Source organism: Schistocerca nitens, chromosome 9 (assembly GCF_023898315.1).
Source record: "Schistocerca nitens isolate TAMUIC-IGC-003100 chromosome 9, iqSchNite1.1, whole genome shotgun sequence".
Lineage (NCBI taxonomy): Eukaryota > Metazoa > Arthropoda > Insecta > Orthoptera > Acrididae > Schistocerca > Schistocerca nitens.
This window is the reverse complement of record NC_064622.1, coordinates 119,556,678-119,576,841: the sequence shown is the minus strand read 5'-3', so window position 1 is coordinate 119,576,841 and position 20,164 is coordinate 119,556,678. Positions and strand designations below refer to the sequence as shown.

Sequence of the window (20,164 nt, the reverse complement as noted above, 5' to 3'; positions counted from 1 at the left end):
ACGTCTCCTAATGTTCTACAAACCAACGTGAGTATTCGTTTGGTTGCACTTCCAAAAATTTTAGAAAATCCGAAGGAGTGTTATCTGTGACTTGTGACTTAGCTAATCGCAAATCTTCCAAAATTATGTGAAACTCTGATTAATCCTAAATCCCCTATGTCTTCCATATCGACTTCCATTTCTTCTTCTGTCACATCACCAGACAGTTCCTACCACCGTAGAAGACTTCCGTATTCCACAGCTATTGGTAGAGCACAATTCTTATTATAGAATCCAGCTCGAGTGTGTTTAGAGTCTTTCTTTCAGGGGAGGGAGAGTGGAGGAGATAGGAGCGAGCTTTTCGGATATCTTTTCTTTCCTACTTACCTAGAAGATCGCTGACATGTACTGCTGTGAAACCCCTTTGGGGGGTTGTATGGTTTTAGTAGTCTGGTGGACAGCGTCCCTACAGTAGGACGGTGGCACGCACCTGCCAGCGAAGGCGCACCGCGTTGGAGCTGATGGGCTGAGCGGCGTTGAGGAGGATCTGCAGGCGGCCGAGCGCCTCCCTGGCGACCTGCAGGCGGCGCTGCTCCTGGGAGTGGGGGCGGCTGCCGCCCCCCGGGGGCAGAGTCCGCGTGGGGTGCGACGGGGGGCTGGCGCGCGACACCCCCGCAGGCGTCTCGGAGCGCACCACCACCGCGTAGCGCGTATCCGGCCGCAGGCCCTCCACCTGCAAAACGTACAAGTCGGTCAACACGTGCAACGTAGGACCAAATGTAGAAGGACATTTCTCTTTCGAAACATCTTCTCTGGGCACGAAAGCCGTTCAGCGGTGACAGCGACAAAGGGCTTTAGGAAAAACAGGTCAGTGACAATTACAAATAAACCATCGTTCCACTGGACGTGACGGCTAATGAAGAAGCGACGTATGACAAGTTTTGTGACGTCATAACGGGCAGCTACAAGCGTGAAGAAGCCAGCACGTCGAATTTTCTCAATGTACTTTGAAACGTGAATTAAATCGATGCAAAACAGCTATCTACGTTATAGACGAAACGATGCAGTCCTCCTATTGGATTTCAGCTGAAAGCGTCTTATTTGTTTGAATTTGTAGTACAACTTTTCTGTTGCAAGTGTAAAATACATCTTTAACTATGTTTTCGGATCACCTCGCGTCTGTAATAACTTTTCAAGCTATACCCCCTACACTCTTTTCTTTGACTGAGATTGTCTTATAGGTTGTTAGGTTGTTAACCAAAATTACATTTTCTTTGCAGTTAATTTTAGTTCTTTTGCACATGAGTGACATTGCTAATTTAATTTAAAATGTTTTCTAGGCCCTTACGTTGTTTTGCTACATCTTCTCTTCAATTTAGTACAATTCTTTGCGCATCATTGGGCTTATTAATTTAATTTAATTTAAATTGTTTTGCAGGTTGTTAGATTCTCTATACCACACCAGAACATCTTCTCTTCAGAATCGTTTCGACGTTTAGTCTTAATGTTTTCTGGTTTGTTGCATTTACCTTCATGTACTGTTAGGTTTAAAATTTTCAGTTACGTTACTACTGCGAAGTCACTGCGTCTCACTCTCTTTCAGTGTTGTACATCCTTTTAATGGTGATACACAGTAACAGTCTGATGAGAACCTCGTGAGTAACGAATAGAAAAAATACTGCAGAACTTCAACTGTTATGTGCTTTTCATTCACAATTATTAAGATGTTCGACGAAGCAGTAACAGAGGGATCAACTAACAAGAAAATACGCTATTTCAAGATACCGATGCATCAAAGAAAATCTCTCAGTAGCGCGTCAGTTTTGTTACGATTTGTTACAATGAAATTCTGATAAATACGACGTAGCCTCGTTGCTGTAGGAGTGTACAAACGTCCTGCCAAGCCATCCCCCAGGTGTTTTAGACATCTATAAGTGCGCCGCTTGGGTTTTCCCACAATGCTGTGGACGTCTGAATGCGTCTTCAGCCGCCTACCTATAATTGCTGTGGACGAGTACTTTCATATCTCGCTGAATAAAAGGGTTTCCAGTGTTTATATTAGGTTGGTGTATACGTTGGTAGTGTTTTATCGTAAGTTCAATAAACACAACGGATAAACATAACAGAGACTGTTCGTCATCAATAATACTATGTTCGCGTTCACCGTGTACAACAGTAAGCCAACGTTGGGCTAACTTTTCTATCGACTGTAGAAATCACGGGGCCAATTTTCATTTCGAAAGGAAGTTCCTTGAGTGATATTTGGTGGAGAGCGGAAAAAGTGAAAATCTGAAGGCGCAGTATAAAATGAGTAAGTTGTTGTTGTTGTGGTCTTCAGTCCTGAGACTGGTTTGATGCAGCTCTCCATGCTACTCTATCCTGTGCAAGCTTCTTCATCTCCCAGTACCTACTGCAACCTACATCCTTCTGAATCTGCTTAGTGTATTCATCTCTTGGTCTCCCTCTACGATTTTTACCCTCCACGCTGCCCTCCAATGCTAAATTTGTGATCCCTTGATGCCTCAAAACATGTCCTACCAACCGATCCCTTCTTCTAGTCAAGTTGTGCCACAAACTTCTCTTCTCCCCAATCCTATTCAATACCGCCTCATTAGTTACGTGATCTACCCATCTTATCTTCAGCATTCTTCTGTAGCACCACATTTCGAAAGCTTCTATTCTCTTCTTGTCCAAACTAGTTATCGTCCATGTTTCACTTCCATACATGGCTACACTCCATACAAATACTTTCAGAAATGACTTCCTGACACTTAAATCTATACTTGATGTTAACAAATTTCTCTTCTTGAGAAACGCTTTCCTTGCCATTGCCAGTCTACATTTTATATCCTCTCTACTTCGACCATCATTAGTTATTTTACTCCCTAAATAGCAAAACTCCTTTACTACTTTAAGTGACTCATTTCCTAGTTTAATCCCCTCATCATCACCCGATTTAATTTGACTATATTCCATTATCCTCGTTTTGCTTTTGTTGATGTTCATCTTATATCCCCCTTTCAAGACACTGTCCATTCCGTTCAACTGCTCTTCCAAGTCCTTTGCTGTCTCTGACAGAATTACAATGTCATCGGCGAACCTCAAAGTTTTTACTTCTTCTCCATGAATTTTAATACCTACTCCGAATTTTTCTTTTGTTTCCTTTACTGCTTGCTCAATATACAGATTGAATAACATCGGGGAGAGGCTACAACCCTGTCTCACTCCTTTCCCAACCACTGCTTCCCTTTCATGCCCCTCGACTCTTATAACTGCCATCTGCTTTCTGTACAAATTGTAAATAGCCTTTCGCTCCCTGTATTTTACCCCTGCCACCTTCAGAATTTGAAAGAGAGTATTCCAGTTAACGTTGTCAAAAGCTTTCTCTAAGTCTACAAATGCTAGAAACGTAGGTTTGCCTTTTCTTAATCTTTCTTCTAAGATAAGTCGTAAGGTTAGTATTGCCTCACGTGTTCCAACATTTCTACGGAATCCAAACTGATCTTCCCCGAGGTCCGCTTCTACCAGTTTTTCCATTGGTCTGTAAAGAATTCGCGTTAGTATTTTGCAGCTGTGACTTATTAAACTGATAGTTCGGTAATTTTCACATCTGTCAACACCTGCTTTCTTTGGTACTGGAATTATTATATTCTTCTTGAAGTCTGTGGGTATTTCGCCTGTCTCATACATCTTGCTCACCAGATGGTAGAGTTTTGTCATGACTGGCTCTCCCAAGGCCGTCAGTAGTTCTAATGGAATGTTGTCTACTCCCGGGGCCTTGTTTCGACTCAGGTCTTTCAGTGCTCTGTCAAACTCTTCACGCAGTATCTTATCTCCCATTTCATCTTCATCTACATCCTCTTCCATTTCCATAATATTGTCCTCAAGTACATCGCCCTTGTATAGACCCTCTATATACTGAGTAAGGTGGATGCGAAATGATTTCCCAACTCAGCTCCTGTATAGTGTTTACTGTCGGACAAGCTGGATGAGAAGAGGCGTTATCTAGGAGTAGCATCACTTCACACAGCCTTCCTGGTCGCTGTACATGGATTGCGTCTGCAAGGCGTCTCAGTTGTTGGCAACAAATGTCAGCAGTGATGGTTACATCTCGGGCAGGCAATTCGTAGTACACCACACCGTCGTTGTTCCGACGAGTGCATAACATTATCTTTTGTGGATGAGAGTGTGTATTTGTTGGGGGAGATGTTGCTTTGCTTGGGCTCAATTATTCCTTTCCTTTCTTTACGTTAGTATAGGGACACCACTTCTCGCCACCTGTAACGGTACAGGACAGGAACGGTCGGTGTTGTTCACGAGCCAATCGATGACGAGCAAGCCGAGACGCACGTATGACCAAACGCTGATTATTGTGACCATGGCTTAGAGAATGCGGCACCCGTACACCTGAATTTTTAACTTTCCCCACCGCATGCAAATGCCTCACGATGATGGAGTGATTACAGTTCATCAATTTGCCAGTTTTCGAGTACAATGACGTGGATAATCGTGGATTAATGTGTTTAAACCACCTCCATCAAACACCGAAGATCTTACTGAATGTGGAAAGTCACTAATGCCAAAACGATTCTTCTTAAAACGATAAAATCATTTTCTTGCAGTACTCTGTCCAACGGCTGCTTCCTCTGCTGTCACCCATCTACTGAAAAACAGGGGAATATGCAGGAAATGTCCCGATTTCTCAACTTGCCACTCCATTTTCTAGCGTTCACAGCTCCACTCACTATCTGCAAATGACAAAATGACATTACGTAAACTCAAATAGCAGTAGTGGAATACAAAAATGTGGCAATCGGTAAATTAAAATACCAACATGCAAAACAAAAACGCTACCAGCTTATGCGCCAACCTAATAATACAACAGTTGTGTCTCATTGCAGGCTCTCATTGGGGAAAAAAAGAAAAAAAAAAGAAAAAAAATCTCGTTTTCGCGGCCTTCCTTCAGATAAAAAACCCACTTATCTAACTTCATTTGTATTTTTTTGTATTGCATTGTATGTTAACTGAGGGCCTAGAAACGACGGAGAGGTTTCGTCCCCGCCGCAGCCGCAGTGGTCCACAACCCCACGACGACTACCGCAGTCCACTTCACCCCTCCACCGCACCACCCATTCAGGGTTATTGTGCGGTTCGGCCCCCGGTGGACCCCCTCCCACAGGCAACGTCTCACACCAAACGACTGTAACCCCTATGTTTGCCGCGGTAGAGTAATGGTGGTGTACGCGTACGTGGAGAACTTGTTTGCGCAGCAAACGCCGACATAGTGTAGCTGAGGCGGAATAAGGGGAACCAGCCCGCATTCGCCGAGGCAGATGGGAAACCACCTAAAAACCATCAACAGGCTGGCCGGCACACCGGACCTCGACACAAGTCCGCCGGGTGGATTCGTGCTGGGGACCAGGCGCTCCTTCCCAATCCGGAAAGCCGTGTGTTAGATGGCACGGCTAACCGGGCGGGCTAACTTCTTTACTACAATGTATGACCTAAAGTCATTCATAAGAGATTTTACCAATGCAAAATCTGTTAAAATTTGTCCAACGTTTTACTTAATTTGATGGAGTCCAGTAAATATGGCGGATCATGAAAGGAAATGCCGCCTTTTATCGAATGACGACATCAGACAGTAAGATGAACGAAAATCCATTTTTTTCGGGTAATATTTTTCAAAAAATTGGGTGATAAGAAGTTCTTATCCGCCGGAATGCCGTCTCTCAAGACAGGCACCAGAATTCTGGGAGCACTTCAGCCATAACCGAAGATTTATGATGATGTTCTAAGAAGCAGCGACGGAAGAATTACCTAGCAATAAAATGTGATGTATCAGGAACACCAGTGCATTAAAGAAAATAACGCGTCATTTTTGGTACGATTTATTATGATAAAATCTTTATAAATATGACGCAGTTTTTATATGTACTATCTTACATTATGGGGAAAAGGAGAGGATGGAAATATAAACATCTCCTGAAGTTTTACTCAATCAGTTGTGTATGTACACCGCATATGTGGAAATGAAATCTCTAGATAAATGTTGAAGGTGGAAAATAATCAAGTCAGGGTTAAACATTTTGAGGACGATCATGGTGGGTGTAGAACTATGGGGAAGTGTAGGGAATATGAGTTTAACATATCTAAAATGTTAGAAATTTGTTTCGCCTATTGCAAGCAACCGTCAGTGTCATTTTGTCTAGCAGGAAGCAGAATATTTTTAGCTCTTCATTTTCAAAATCTTACGCATTCTTGAATCCACTGACACCTTCATAACTTTCTTACCGATTTTCTCCAGCCATTATCGATAATTACTAACAATATAAGCTCACTTATTTCGCTCCTATCCATATTTAAAAATATAATCTATATGGTTGGCGCGGAAGGTATAGCAGACAACAGCAGGCAAGCGCTGCAGCACCTAGCAAAGAACGTCGATATGCATCGCTGTTTTCGCCATCAATGACGTCAGATTTTTCATTTCAATTTCACCGACATTCATCATATCGCTCTGTTTTATATTTAGAGTGCTGAAGATTACCTGAACTTTCGTTTGAGCCTTCCGTGAGCCATTCGTTTTCCTCAAACTTTGTGTCACGTTAAACATATTGTAGTGTTTCCAACACATGAAAAATCGATCAAGAAACTCATTATCTTTCCTTAAAAACCGTAGTCTTAATTAAGAACAAACGCGTACAAGACTGTCTACACCAAAAATGAACTGTCATTTAGAGCCCGTAACTGTGTCAAAAGTGACTGAATGAGGAGTTCTCGCAGTTTTTATTTGCCTTTGTTCGAGATTAACTGCACTTAACAGATTTTATATCGCATCGATCGAGAATTCAACCGATCGTCCGCTGCAAGAAGTATCAGAGGTACCGACTGTGCCGTGCCATCGACGATTGTGTCGTAAAGACGTTTAAAACAAAAAAACTTGGAACGACAAATATTATATGAGGACATAAATGAACCTTACGTGTTTCACCGACCACATAGGCGGCGGAAAATATCCATGTTTTATAGTAAATATTAAATTTTAATCTTAGTATCAAGGAGTAAACTCTTAAAATATAATCATCTCTATGATGTTAACAAGGGAGAAGAACGCTCCTAGCTTGTTCTTCTCTTCCTCTTCCTTCGCTTGTCTCTGGTGTTAAGAAGCGAAACTAATGTAAGCTTGTATGTTGTTAACCTTGTTAATATAGTACGTAAAAGTTTCTATTTGAGTTATTTCAGTGTACAGTGAGCCCTCTGTCGTGTTCCTTCCATTGGTTTCATTTTTCTTAAGACGTTTACAGCTCCAAAATAATAGAGCCGCTGCTTCAACGGACGCCATTTCGCGTCGATCTGAAATGCGAAATAAAAGTGGAAGTGCAGAGATCGCCCGCTTTAACATTTAACAAACATTTTTTCACAGCAATGAGCCACAGCGGAGAGCAACATTAGTTTAAAGATTCTACTTTTCACTTTATGCCGAGAGCCAGGATTCAACTACCACATCGTGAATATGATATTAAAAGAAGTATTCTTCGAGTGTTGTGTGGGTCCCAATAAATTTTTGAGTCCATGGTCTTTAAAGAATAAGTACGTCGAGGCTAATTATCATACTGCTATATTTTCTTTCTCACGTAATATTGTAGGAAATAAAAATCAGTTAACAATTTTTTCATTGGGATCACAAATTAAATTTACGTGTGTTTTTAAAGTCACCAAATAAATAAAATAAATAAATAAATATACTACTCCAGTTGAATAGCCCCTTCATTCTTCTGCTTAATTTAAAACATTCAGTCCAGTAATACTAGGGGTAGACATAGGTTTTTAATGAAACAGTTGAAAAAAATTAATCCTCCATCATGAAATTTGTGATGGTATTAGTCCCTCTCTACTCTCGAGGATGACACATTGCTCTCAACGACGGACGATTTGGTGGAGACGCTGGTTGCAGAAGTCAGAACTTTAGCAGTCCAGAAACGTTCGAAGTAAAAAACCGCCTCTTCATCATTCTGGAAATGCCTGCCTCACATCCGGAGGCCACACGACTGAGGTAAGATCTGATAGCCCAAAGAAGCCGCATGTATGACTGCATGGTGCAGAAAGAACTGCGTCGTTGTCGTGGAGTAAAAACTCCCTCTTCGTCTGTTTCCCGCGACGTTGTGTGTTGAAAGCCTCGTTTTATCTCCTCAGGAATTTCGGTAGAATGGTCCTATGACAGTTAAGTACCACATAACGGCAATCCCAAAGAACACTCGGCATCGCCAAGTCCCGATGCTGGTTGAGCTGTCGCCTTATTTGGCGGTAGTAAATTCATATGTTTTGCTGACTTCGCTTCTTTGTTTCTTGCTATAGCGATAACCCAGCACCCGTCCTTGGTGTTAGTCGATTACAGAAGGCAGTAGAATACAGCTGCATGATATGCGCTATTTCCTTGGTTCTACGGGATTTTCCAGTAGGTGTGAGGCGTCGCAAAACCCAGCAAGCGGCAAACGTTTCATGTTCAGAACTTCGCGTTAGTTTTAGAAACAGATTTATGACAGATTTTTCACTTTTTAGGGTTTCGTACTTCAGTCAGTAAGCAAAATCATTTTGTTGTCCGTCTATCTGTCTGTCTCTCCGACTGCTACAAAACCTTTTTCCTCAGAAATGGGTTGACATGCCCAGTTTAAATTTATGTCATGTACTAACTTCTACAGTCCCTTGACGATGTAAGAAACGTAAGCTTCTAACTAAATTGTAATAAAAAGATGCGGCCGTCTATGTCACATATTTGGACTTAAGCAAACTCACTGAACAAAACCTATAGGATACTTTCCTTTGTCCTAGTACCATGAAATTTGGCAAGTAGGCCTAGCAAGGTTTCACGTTACAACCATAGGAAAACGTTCGAAAACAGTAAATTTGTAATTCTGTTACATTTTTTTTCCTTTTTTTGACATACACTACCTAAGTGTCTATCTACCCTCCGTCTGTTAAGACACCTTATTATCAGAAACGGGTATATGTGTCAAGCTGAACATTGTCACGTACTAAGCTTTATGGTCCCTTGACACGGTAATAAGTGTAAGCTACTGAATCAATGCAGTCGAAAGATACCGCCACTCAAGTCACATATTGTGACACTCACAACTCACTCGTCAAAGCTTATAGTGCACTTCCCGTAGGCCTATTGTCATGAAACTTTGCTAGAAGCAAGGTTTTGACAGTTCGAAAAAAAATCTGAAAAATATAAATTTGCAATTATATCACAACAAAAAATATATCCCAGGTCATTTGTTAACTGATGTCAGACTTGAGATTAAAACATTCTCGAAAGTCTTGGAATCCCTGGGACTGATATCTTGCCAGTATCAATGTCGATAACAGGCGAGAGTGGTCGAGATGCTCGATTCCTAAAATAGATGAGCTGCGTATATACATAATTAAGTATACACGGAATTGTCAGTGCGTGAGTCCTATTGACGCACGAAAAATTTAAATTTCACTGTCGCCCGGATTGTGATACGCTGATCTTCCGAGCACCAAGGCTTCTATTTCCATAGCGATTCCCAGTTCTAGCCAGAGAGACGCTCCACCATATCGTCTGTCGTTATTCTGACTACACTACTGCCCATTAAAATTGCTACACCGCGAAGATGACGTGCTACAGACGTGAAATTTAACCGACAGCAAGAAGATGCTGTGATATGCAAATGGTTAGCTTTTCAGAGCATTTACACAAGGTTGGCGCCGGTAGCGACACCTACAACGTGCTGACATGAGGAAAGTTTCCAATCGATTTCTCATACACAAACACCATTAGACCGGCGTTGCCTGGTGAAATGTTATTGTGATGCCCCGTGTAAGGTGGAGAAATGCGTACGATCACGTTTCCGATTTGATAAAGGTCGGCTTGTAGCCTATCGCGATTGCCGTTTATCGTATCGCGATATTGCTGCTCGCGTTGATCGAGATCCAATGACTGTTAGCAGAATATGGAATCGGTGGGTTCAGGATGGTAATACGGAACGCCGTGCTGGATCCCAACGGCCTCGTATCACTAGTAGTCGAGATGACAGGCATCTTATCCGCATGGCTGTAACGGATCGTGCAGCCGCGTCTCGATCCCTGAGTCAACAGATGGGGACATTTGCAAGACAACAACCATCTGCACGAACAGTTCGACGACGTTTGCAGCAGCATGGACTATCAGCTCGGAGACCAAGGCTGCGGTTACCCTTGACGCTGCGTCACAGACAGGAGCGCCTGCGATGGTGTACTCAACGACGAACCTGGGTGCACGAATGGCAAAACGTCATTTTTTCAAATGAATCCAGGTTCTGTTTACAGCATCGTGATGGTCGCATCCGTGTTCGGCGACATCGCGGTGAACGCTCATTGGACACGTGTATTCGTCATCGCCATACTGGCTTATCACCCGGCGTGATGGTACGGAGTGCCATTGGTTACACGTCTCGGTCACCTCTTGTTCCCATTGATGGCACTTTGAACAGTGGACGTTACATTTCAGATGTGTTACGACCCGTGGCTCTACCCTTCGTTCGATCCCTGCGAAACCCTAAATTTCAGCAGGATAATGCACTACCGCATGTTGCAGGTCCTGTACGGGCCTTTCTGGATACAGAAAATGTTCGACTGCTGCCCTGGCCCGCACATTCTCCAGATCTCTCACCAATTGAAAACGTCTGGTCAACTGTGGCCGAGCAACTGGCTCGTCACAATACGCCAGTCACTACTCTTGATGAACTGTGGCATCGCGTTGAAGCTGCATGGGCAGCTGTACCTGTACACGCCATCCAAGCTCTGTTTGACTCAATGGCCAGTCGTATCAAGGCCGTTATTACGGCCAGATGTGGTTGTTCTGGGTACTGATTTCTCGTGATCTGTGCACCCAAATTGCGTGAAAATGTAATCACATATCAGTTCTATATAATATATTTGTCCAATGAATACCTGTTTATCATTTGCATTTCTTCTTGGTGTAGTAATTTTAATGGCGAGTAGTGTAGTTTGAGCACACCAGAAGCGCTTGCGGCACCTAAAGGCTGTGTTATACTTCCACCGACCATGCGTCGATGGATATGACGTTATTCCTTGAAATACAAAAAAAAAAAAAAAAAAAAAAATTAGAACGATAATTCACTTTATTGTTGGACTGCACTACTTCTCTTAGGCTCCTCTTGCAACATGCCACGGTAGTGTGGCGCGGGAATTTTGACGTGTACCAAGACTGGAGAGATGTACTCGCAAAGATAAAAAAAAATTAATAATCTGTCTTTATTTTTTCGAAACGTTATACAAAAATTTCATGTGTACCCACGTACTCGTTTCCACAGCTTAAACGCTTTTCACCATACTATATCGATATTCTCAAACAAATGTCGTCCTGTTTCACACTTGTGAATGGCAAACATCTTATCACGGAATGTGTAAGACTGACACTAAAGTGTCGCGAGAGGATAATATTTTGAAATTAACAAAATACATTCAGTTCAGTTTTATTTCTATTACTAAACTGACCGCATTGGTCACTAAGGTTGTGACCTTGACTTACGATGTGTTCCACCTGGTAATAGTCTGCAGTGACCCTTCACTGAAATTTGAAGGCACACAGTTATGAAAATTTTTTCTCACATCTTTTGTGAGGAGAGCTGGTGAGGTACTCACGGTGAAGGTGTCTGGAGGCAGCCTCCTGCCGGCCACGACCCACCCGCCATGCAGGTCCGGGCAGCAGTACTCCAGGGTGTAGCCCAGTACGTGGCCCTCCACGGGCCGCCACGTCACCGTCAGTGACGTATCCGTGACGTCGGCGACACGCGGCCGTGACGGCGCCGGAGGCAGCGCCGCGGCGCTCCACGGCACCGCAGCTACCGAGCCAGACGGCGTCTCGCTCAGCGACAGCAGCGCCGAATGCATGCTGCGGCCGCCACCGGAAGCTGCCCAGCAGCTGTACTTGCCCACGTCCGATGGCTGCACCTCTGCGTTTGCAAAGCAACGTGAGCGTTAGATATGTACTAAAATTTGATCATGTTCACACCACTGTCGACTGACACATATATTAATGAGTAATGAAAACCAGAATAGCGGTATTATTATACATTTATGGTATTACGACCGGTTTCGTTCATAGATCATCTACATCTACATCTACATCCATACTCCGCAAGCCACCTGACGGTGTGTGGCGGAGGGTACTTTGAGTACCTCTATGGGTTCTCCCTTCTATTCCAGTCTCGTATTGTTCGTGGAAAGAAACATTGTCGGTATGCTTCTGTGTGGGCTCTAATCTCTCTGATTTTATCCTCATGGTCTCTGCGCGAGATATACGTAGGAGGGAGCAATATGCTGCTTGACTCCTCGGTGAAGGTATGTTCTCGAAACTTCCACCAAAGCTCGTACCAAGCTACTGAGCGTCTCTCCTGCAGAGTCGTCCATTGGAGTTTATCTATCATCTCCGTAACGCTTTCGCAATTACTAAATGATCCTGTGACGAAGCATGCTGCTCTGCGTTGGACCTTCTCTATCTCTTCTATCAACCCTATCTGGTACGGATCCCACACTGGTGAGCAATATTCAAGCAGTGGGCGAACAAGTGTACTGTAATCTACTTCCTTTGTCTTCGGATTGCATTTGCTTAGGATTCTTCCAATGAATCTCAGTCTGGCATATGCTTTACCGACGATCAACTTCATCTGATCATTCCATTTTAAATCACTCCTAATGCCTACTCCCAGATAATTTATGGAATTAACTGCTTCCCGTTCCTGACCTGCTATGCCGTAGCTAAATGATGAATGATCTTTCTTTCTATGTATTCGCAGCACATTACACTTGTCTACATTGAGATTCAATTGCCATTCCCTGCACCATGCGTCAATTCGTTGCAGATCCTCCTGCATTTCACTACAGGTTTCCATTGTTACAACCTCTCGATGTACTACAGCATCATCCGCAAAAAGCCTCAGTGAACTTCCGACGATACCCACAAGGCCATTTATGTATATTGTGAATAGCAACGGTCCTAAGACACTCGCCTGCGGCACACTTGAAATTACTCTTACTTCTCTCCATTGAGAATGACTTCTCTCCATTGAGAATGACATGCTGCGTTCTGTTATCCAAAAACTCCTCAATCCAATCACCAAATTGGTCTGATAGTCCATATGCTCTTACTTGTTCATTAAACGACTGTGGGGAACTGTATCTAACGCCCTGCGGAAGTCAAGAAACACGGCATCTACCTGGAAACCCGTGTCTATGGCCCTCTAAGTCTCGTGGACGAATAGCGCGAGCTGGGTTTCACACGATCGTCTTTTTCGAAGCCCATACTGATTCGTGCAGAGTAGATTTCTAGTCTCCAGAAAAGTCATTGTACTCGAACATATGTGTTCCAAAATTCTATGTGTGTGTGTAAAATCTTATGGGACTTAACTGCTAAGGTAATTAGTCCCTAAGCTTACAGACTACTTAACCAAATTATCCTAAGGACAAACACACACACAAATGCCCGAGGGAGGACTCGAACCTCCGCCGGGAGCAGCTGCACAGTCCATGACTGCAGCGCCCCAGACCGCTCGGCTAATCCCGTGTGGCTCCAAAAATTCTACAACATGTTGTTGCTAAGTTGTGCCATTTCGTGACAGAAATGGTCTGGTCGTCAAATGTAACGTCAGAGACAAAACTCTGGAAACGATGGTCATAGACATTCGGCTGACTGCCTGTCGGAAGTATAGCGAGCTGACACGGCATGCTTGCGATCACTGTTTCCAGATTTTATGTGTAACGTTACATATGACAACCACACGATTTATATCATGATACTGGCACAACCCGGCAACCTGATGATATTCTAAGGACATACATACATTGGGCGTTCTCCTAAGAGTCACAAGCTCAACCTCTCTGGTGCTTCCTCAGATATGTGCAGTTTCGTTTTTGTAGTGTTTACCTGGAGTCAGTTTAAAACACAGTTTACCGTGTCTTTCATACGACGCCCAGAGTCGAAGGACAGTGTCGGTTTGTTTCCCAAATTAAAAAAAAGTCCTCAAAGCGTAATTTTACGTGCTCATTAGATAGGGTGGTCCAAAATTAGTCTAGTGTGATATTTGTTTTATCGACTTGAATTAACGGCGACAGCAAAACACGAAGAATAACCAGTACTTCAGCAGCGACTTAGTGGCATTTCTCCATGGTGGCAGCCGTCAGTACGGGCCAGGGTATTTATACTGAAGAGCCAAAGAAACTTGTACCCCTGCCTAATATCGTGTAGGGCCCCCGCGAGCATTCAGAAGTGCCGCAGCAAGACGTGGCATGGACTCGACTAATGTCTGAAGTAGTGCTGGATGGAACTGACACCATGAACCCTGCAGGGCTGTCCAAAAATCCGTGAGAGTACGAGGGGGTGGAGATTTCTTCTGAACAACACGTTGCAAGGCATACCAGATATGCTCAGTAACGTTCTTGTCTGGGGAGTCTGGTGGCCAGTGGAAGTATTTGATCTCGGAAGAGTGTTCCTGGAGCCACACTGTAGCAGTTCTGAACCTGTGGAGAGTCTCATTTTCCTGCTGGAATTGCCGAAGTCCATCGGAATGCACAAAGGACATGAGTGGACGTAGGTGATCAGACAGAATGATTACGTATGTTCCACCTGTCACAGTCGTATCTAGACGTAATCGGGGGTACCATATCACTCAAACGTCACATGTCTCACACCATTACAGAGCCTCCACCAGCTTCAACAGTCCCCTGCTAACTTGCAGGATCCATGGATTCATGGGGTTGTATTCATACCCGTGCACGTCCCACCACTCGATAAAATTTGAAACTAGACTCGTTCGACCAGGCAAAATGTTTCCAATCATCAACAGTAAAATGACTGTGTTGACGAGCCCAGGAGAGGCGTAAAGCTTTGTGTCGTGCAATCATCAAGGGTACACGAGTGGGGCTTCGGTTCCGAAAGCCCATATCGATGGTGTATCGTTGAATGGTTCGCACGCTAACACTTGTTGATGGCCCAGCATTGAAATCTGCTGCAATTTGCGGAAGATTTGCACCTCTGTCACGTTGAACGATTCTCTTCAGTCGTTCTTTGCAGGATCCGGGCGCCGACTTCCTAAATAAACTGCGATGCTGGATGTATCAGATATTAAGCTAATAAGAGCAGATTTTGCTAGCGTAGAGTGCCGAAATTGCATTTTCCTTCACACGTCTACATCCACTGCAAAACCATTCGATTTTTGTTCATCATTTTCAGCAACTGTTTTTGAAGAATGCCGATGTGTAGAAATAGCACACTAATTGCTTAAAAATTGATTTTTAACGCAACTGGTGTGCTATTTATTCACATCACATATCTTCTTACTCCGTTCGCACCCCCCCCCCCTCCCCATACTTGCAACTGCACTTCTTCTTTGGTGCCATCTACACTTGCTTCACATTCAAAGAGGATGACTGGACGTGAAAGCTCAAAAAGTAGTTACGACTCCATCACACAGTGAAAGTAAAATTATGTTCTACTACAATTTCACAAGAACAATTTCAAATACTTGCCGAAAATCGCAAAAAAATATAAAATAAAAATATCGGCTCTCCAATTGCCATTTCGATATCGATACATATAGGAAATAATTGTCGCTGAAATATATCGATACTTTTTAGTGAAGATGCCGGTATACCGATATTTTGTGAACTAACCTTGACTGCTAATATCGTGTCTCTTCTCCTTTCCGCAGTGACTGTCACGGCGACAGTTTGAACAAGACCCGATAACACTCCCGTCTCATGACGCGCCCAATAAATCTATTCGCTTTACTATAGGAGCGCCCTTTATCAAGTTGCGAGTCTCTTCAGTTTAGTTACTCACGAATATATAATGAATTGTCGGTTACTTGTTCAGTGACTTCAAGGTTTTCTATGCTTATTTACGTTATATCCCTCTCGCAGCACTAGTTTTTAATTTTTTGCTAATCTTCATGAACGTCAGGCCCGCTTGTTTTCAGCGACTGGTATTTTTTCATCCCTGTGGTAATGCATTTTATGTTGAATGTCCACTTGGGGTAGCCGTTACTGTGCAGTGGGAAAAACCACTACCCGACGCTTTCGATATTCAGCTTTTTGGTCCTAGCCCGAAGGCGGATCCTGTGGCACAAGCTTTGTTTTGGAGTAAGCGAAAGCGACACGGTTTTCTTCACCTGATCGATAATGAGCCAGGCCAGTGGCAGCAGCTTGTGTGTGTAGATAACTTCCAAAGACGGAACTACGATGGTATTATCACAGGAAATGTTTGTGACAAGTGAGAGGAACGTAACACTCTTATCAAGTATATTAACAGAATCGTCATGAGAGGAAATACGAATAATAGGAAATAGTCAGAGGCGGCCCAAGTTTACAAAATAATCCCTTGTATGAAGGGAAATGTGTGTTTCATTGAAACTCTACAAAGAAAGCTGGTTTAATATAAGAGTTTCGTTAAGCTAACACTAATAATATTCTGTAGAAAAACGTGGCCCTTCATTTCTGATATTCTGTATTCGATGCTGAACTCGACTATATCTAGTTCAGATATTATTATTAGGCAATAAAATTTTAATAACATCATTTCTCTTAATAACCATAATATTGTTACTGAGGAAGGTCTCTTTGCGTCAAAATGATGTATTTTGGTTTGTAGGAATTCAGGTTCTTTCTGGGATAATCAGTTCGGTTGCGAACGATGTAATGAAGCTGTTGTTACTGTAGCGAAGGCCCCTCAACGCCGAGAGACCAAGACGTTTGTACGCTTTCATGGACAAACTGTGAGCTCGTGTTCCTAAGGTGAAGCAGAGATCGATAAGAAGCTCAGTTAGTACATCTTGTAGTTCTGATTATGCAGGACATCACAGATCAAGAACGATGTCGTGATGTCCCAGTAATGCAAATGTTTGGCTAAGCAGAAGGCCCATTATTCGGTGGAAAGCAACGTGTTGACCTGCTCAGATTAATTTCATAGATTATTTTTAAGCCGTATTAACACTTTGTTATTCAAAAGGAACGACACTGATTGCTAATTTAGATCGATGAGTGGTTACCGGCTGGATGGCAACGTAATCGTACAGTGCTCCTCTCTGAAGCAGAGGAAACTGCAGTAAACGGCTGCGAGCAGGTATGACCAACGGTACTGCTTGATATCATACAAGATCATCTTTCTACTGCACTAGACAAGCCCAGTGCTGACTCAAACTCATAAAATTCAGGGAAGATGTAGTATTATTCCTGTTATCATAGATGAACTAGCGACATGTCCTGGCTTTACAGTGGTAGCACCAAGTATCTACCGCTGAAGGACTTGTTTGGGTTAGCAGTAATTTTGTTTACAGGCCACTGCGTAGAATAATGATTAAAACTCACAGAACAGGGTTAGATAACTGAACATTATAGTCAATGTAAACGATTCAAGCAACAAACCCCTGAAAATGTTACTTGTTCCACGTTTAAGTGGCGTTTGGAATGGCATCTCGTCATAATGATGGGACATATGAGCTGTTGCGCCGCCTGGTCCACCTGTCTCCTGAAGCTGCAACGTTCAACTACACCTCGCAGTTTTGACACTACAACTGCAAGGTCACTGGCGTTGGCAGAAACGAACAAACGGAAGTCGACAGGAAGTGTTGTGTACAAATCCGATCTGTGACGATACTGAACGACGGACCCATCGGACACCTTTTATTATGCCACTTACATGTAGTTACCATTGCTGGCAAACTGGTTAATGCCAAGCGTGAACGTGTACTGTTTTTCTTTCAGTCCTTGCTCTAAGGGAATGGACAGGCTACTGGCTTGTTGATGCACGGAACCAATACTTACGAAAAAGAAAAAAAAAAATGGTTCAAATGGCTCTGAGCACTATGGGACTTAACATCTGTGGTCATCAGTCCCCTAGAACTCAGAACTACTTAAACCTAACTAACCTAAGGACATCACATACATCCATGCCCGAGGCAGGATTCGAACCTGCGACCGTAGCAGTCGCGCGGTTCCGGACTGAGCGCCTAGAACCGCTCGGCCACCGTGGCGGGCCAATACTTACATATATATATATCTCTAAACCCGACAGTATATTTACAATGTGCAGACGATACTTTTATAGGCCCGTAGGTCGATACTTTTTCTGTCGTTATACCGACATGTCGGTACTTTTATTCAATATATCGACGGCCTGTGATTTCATTTCTTAAATATCGATATATCGGACTGGAGTCCCGATATTTTTAGAAACATCAACAGTCCTAATCAGCACATGTTATTGCTCCCAGTTCTTTGGTACCCGATACATGGGTCGTTCTATCTCCAAATTCGTGCAACCACGGGGTACCGTCTTGTGCCAGTGTGTGAACTATGTACCAATAAAGTATACACACTTAACAACTGACAAGCGTATTTCTATTCTGTTCGGCTCTTAAAAGGCAATCTCCTTGCTTAAGAAGCTAAGGAAGGCACACACACACCACGCAATAGTCGAGTCAACAGTGACCAATATGTGGCGGAAGATTAGGAAGGAGACTCACATAGCAATTGAAGCACATATCAACATGAAATTAATTTTATCCATAGTGGATGCTGTCGAACTCTGTGACTGTTCCTTCATAGGGTGTAGAAAAATTTGCGCCACAAGTCAGAATAAAAGATTATTTATTTTTCACACGACTGGTTTCGGACTTGCGCCCATCCTCAGGTGTTTATACATTCATGTACATGTTTATATTGCTAGTGATCACTGTATAAATACAAAAATATTATTTTCTGGTGACTAAACAGATACAAATGTTACAGTTGTAAGTGGAAAACACCTGAGGATTGGCGCCAGCCCGAAACCGGTCGTGTGACAAATAAATAACCTTTTCCTGTGACTGGTAGCGGAAATTTTTCTACAACATATCGCGCACTAAAATAGATGATGCTGTTGCGAAGAAAGCCATTTACAATGACAAAAAAGAATACAAGTTTGTACCATCCGGAGACTTTGCCTACATGATTAAACATCTCGGAAGAAAATGCGTAGGACAAAGAGTAAAGAGCCACACAGGCGACGACGGGAAGGCACTACGCTACCATAACAACAACAATAGCAACCAGCCCTTGGTACTGTGGCCACGGCTGCCGGCAAGGATTGTTAGTCATTATATCCCGTTTGATATTCCATCAGGGTCGATTCAAACATCACCAACATCCGATCAACATCATTTACCGTCTCCTCTGGGCGACTACGGTGAATACGAACACCTATATCAATTGGCTGCAAAGACCGACAGGAGTTGACAAAAGAGTTACGAAGAGACATCAGCTGTCTGAAATACCAATTAACAACCGCAGCACCCGTGTCGATATTGTTTGATATTCCATCAGGGTCGATTCAAACATCACCAACATCCGATCAACATCATTTACCGTCTCCTCTGGGCGACTACGGTGAATACGAACACCTAAATCAATTGGCTGCAAAGACCGACAGGAGTTGACAAAAGAGTTACGAAGAGACATCAGCTGTCTGAAATACCAATTAACAACCTCAGCACCCGTGTCGATATTATCAAAAGAAATTTCAATATATACGAGATTACCTTCTTTTTTAGTCGAAACAAAAGTATCAATACAAGGGGCATTCGTGAAATATAAAGTAATGATTTTAATGTTGGAATCCTATTGTAATCATATTTGATATATTTTCGTACTAATTATGAAGTTACTGTAGTTACATCTTTACCTTTTATGCATTACCTTACCGTTTTCCCTTCAGATATGTAATATCTTTACGTGGCTGGAAGGCTAAAAAACCAATATCACAATTAAAAGTAACTTGACACCGTCAGTGATTCAGTTAGGGGAAAACCGTTGCTAAGTCAAGTAACGTGGACAACAACGTTTTGATGACAAGTCTCGATCATTGTGAGGAGGAGACTAACAGCAGATTGGAGCGTCACAGTGCAGCAAACAGTCGCCAGTTTAATGTTAAATAACGGAGACACGTAAGCAGGCATACCATGCAGAATCATGTCGTCGTTATGAGCTACTGAATCCATCCACAGCACTTAGCACTTGGCACAGATTAGCAGCTGTGTTGAACCACTACAACTTGAACCACGAAGTATGGAGAAAGGTCACCTGGAATGTTGATGGGTCGCGCTAGATGTTAGTATACGCTGAT

General features: G+C 43.0%; 1 protein-coding gene across 1 annotated transcript in view; it reads right to left on the bottom strand.

Annotated features, from left to right (window-relative positions):
* The window catches only part of LOC126204047 (roundabout homolog 2-like), a 318,078-nt gene that overhangs the window by 77,476 nt on the left and 220,438 nt on the right, over nucleotides 1–20,164 (bottom strand). Inside the window, exons 8-9 of the mRNA XM_049938471.1 lie at nucleotides 11,653–11,963; nucleotides 470–712 (exon numbers count right to left, since the gene is read on the bottom strand). Of these exons, the coding sequence (XP_049794428.1) occupies nucleotides 470–712; nucleotides 11,653–11,963 (554 nt within the window). The remainder of the gene's footprint in view (nucleotides 1–469; nucleotides 713–11,652; nucleotides 11,964–20,164) is intronic.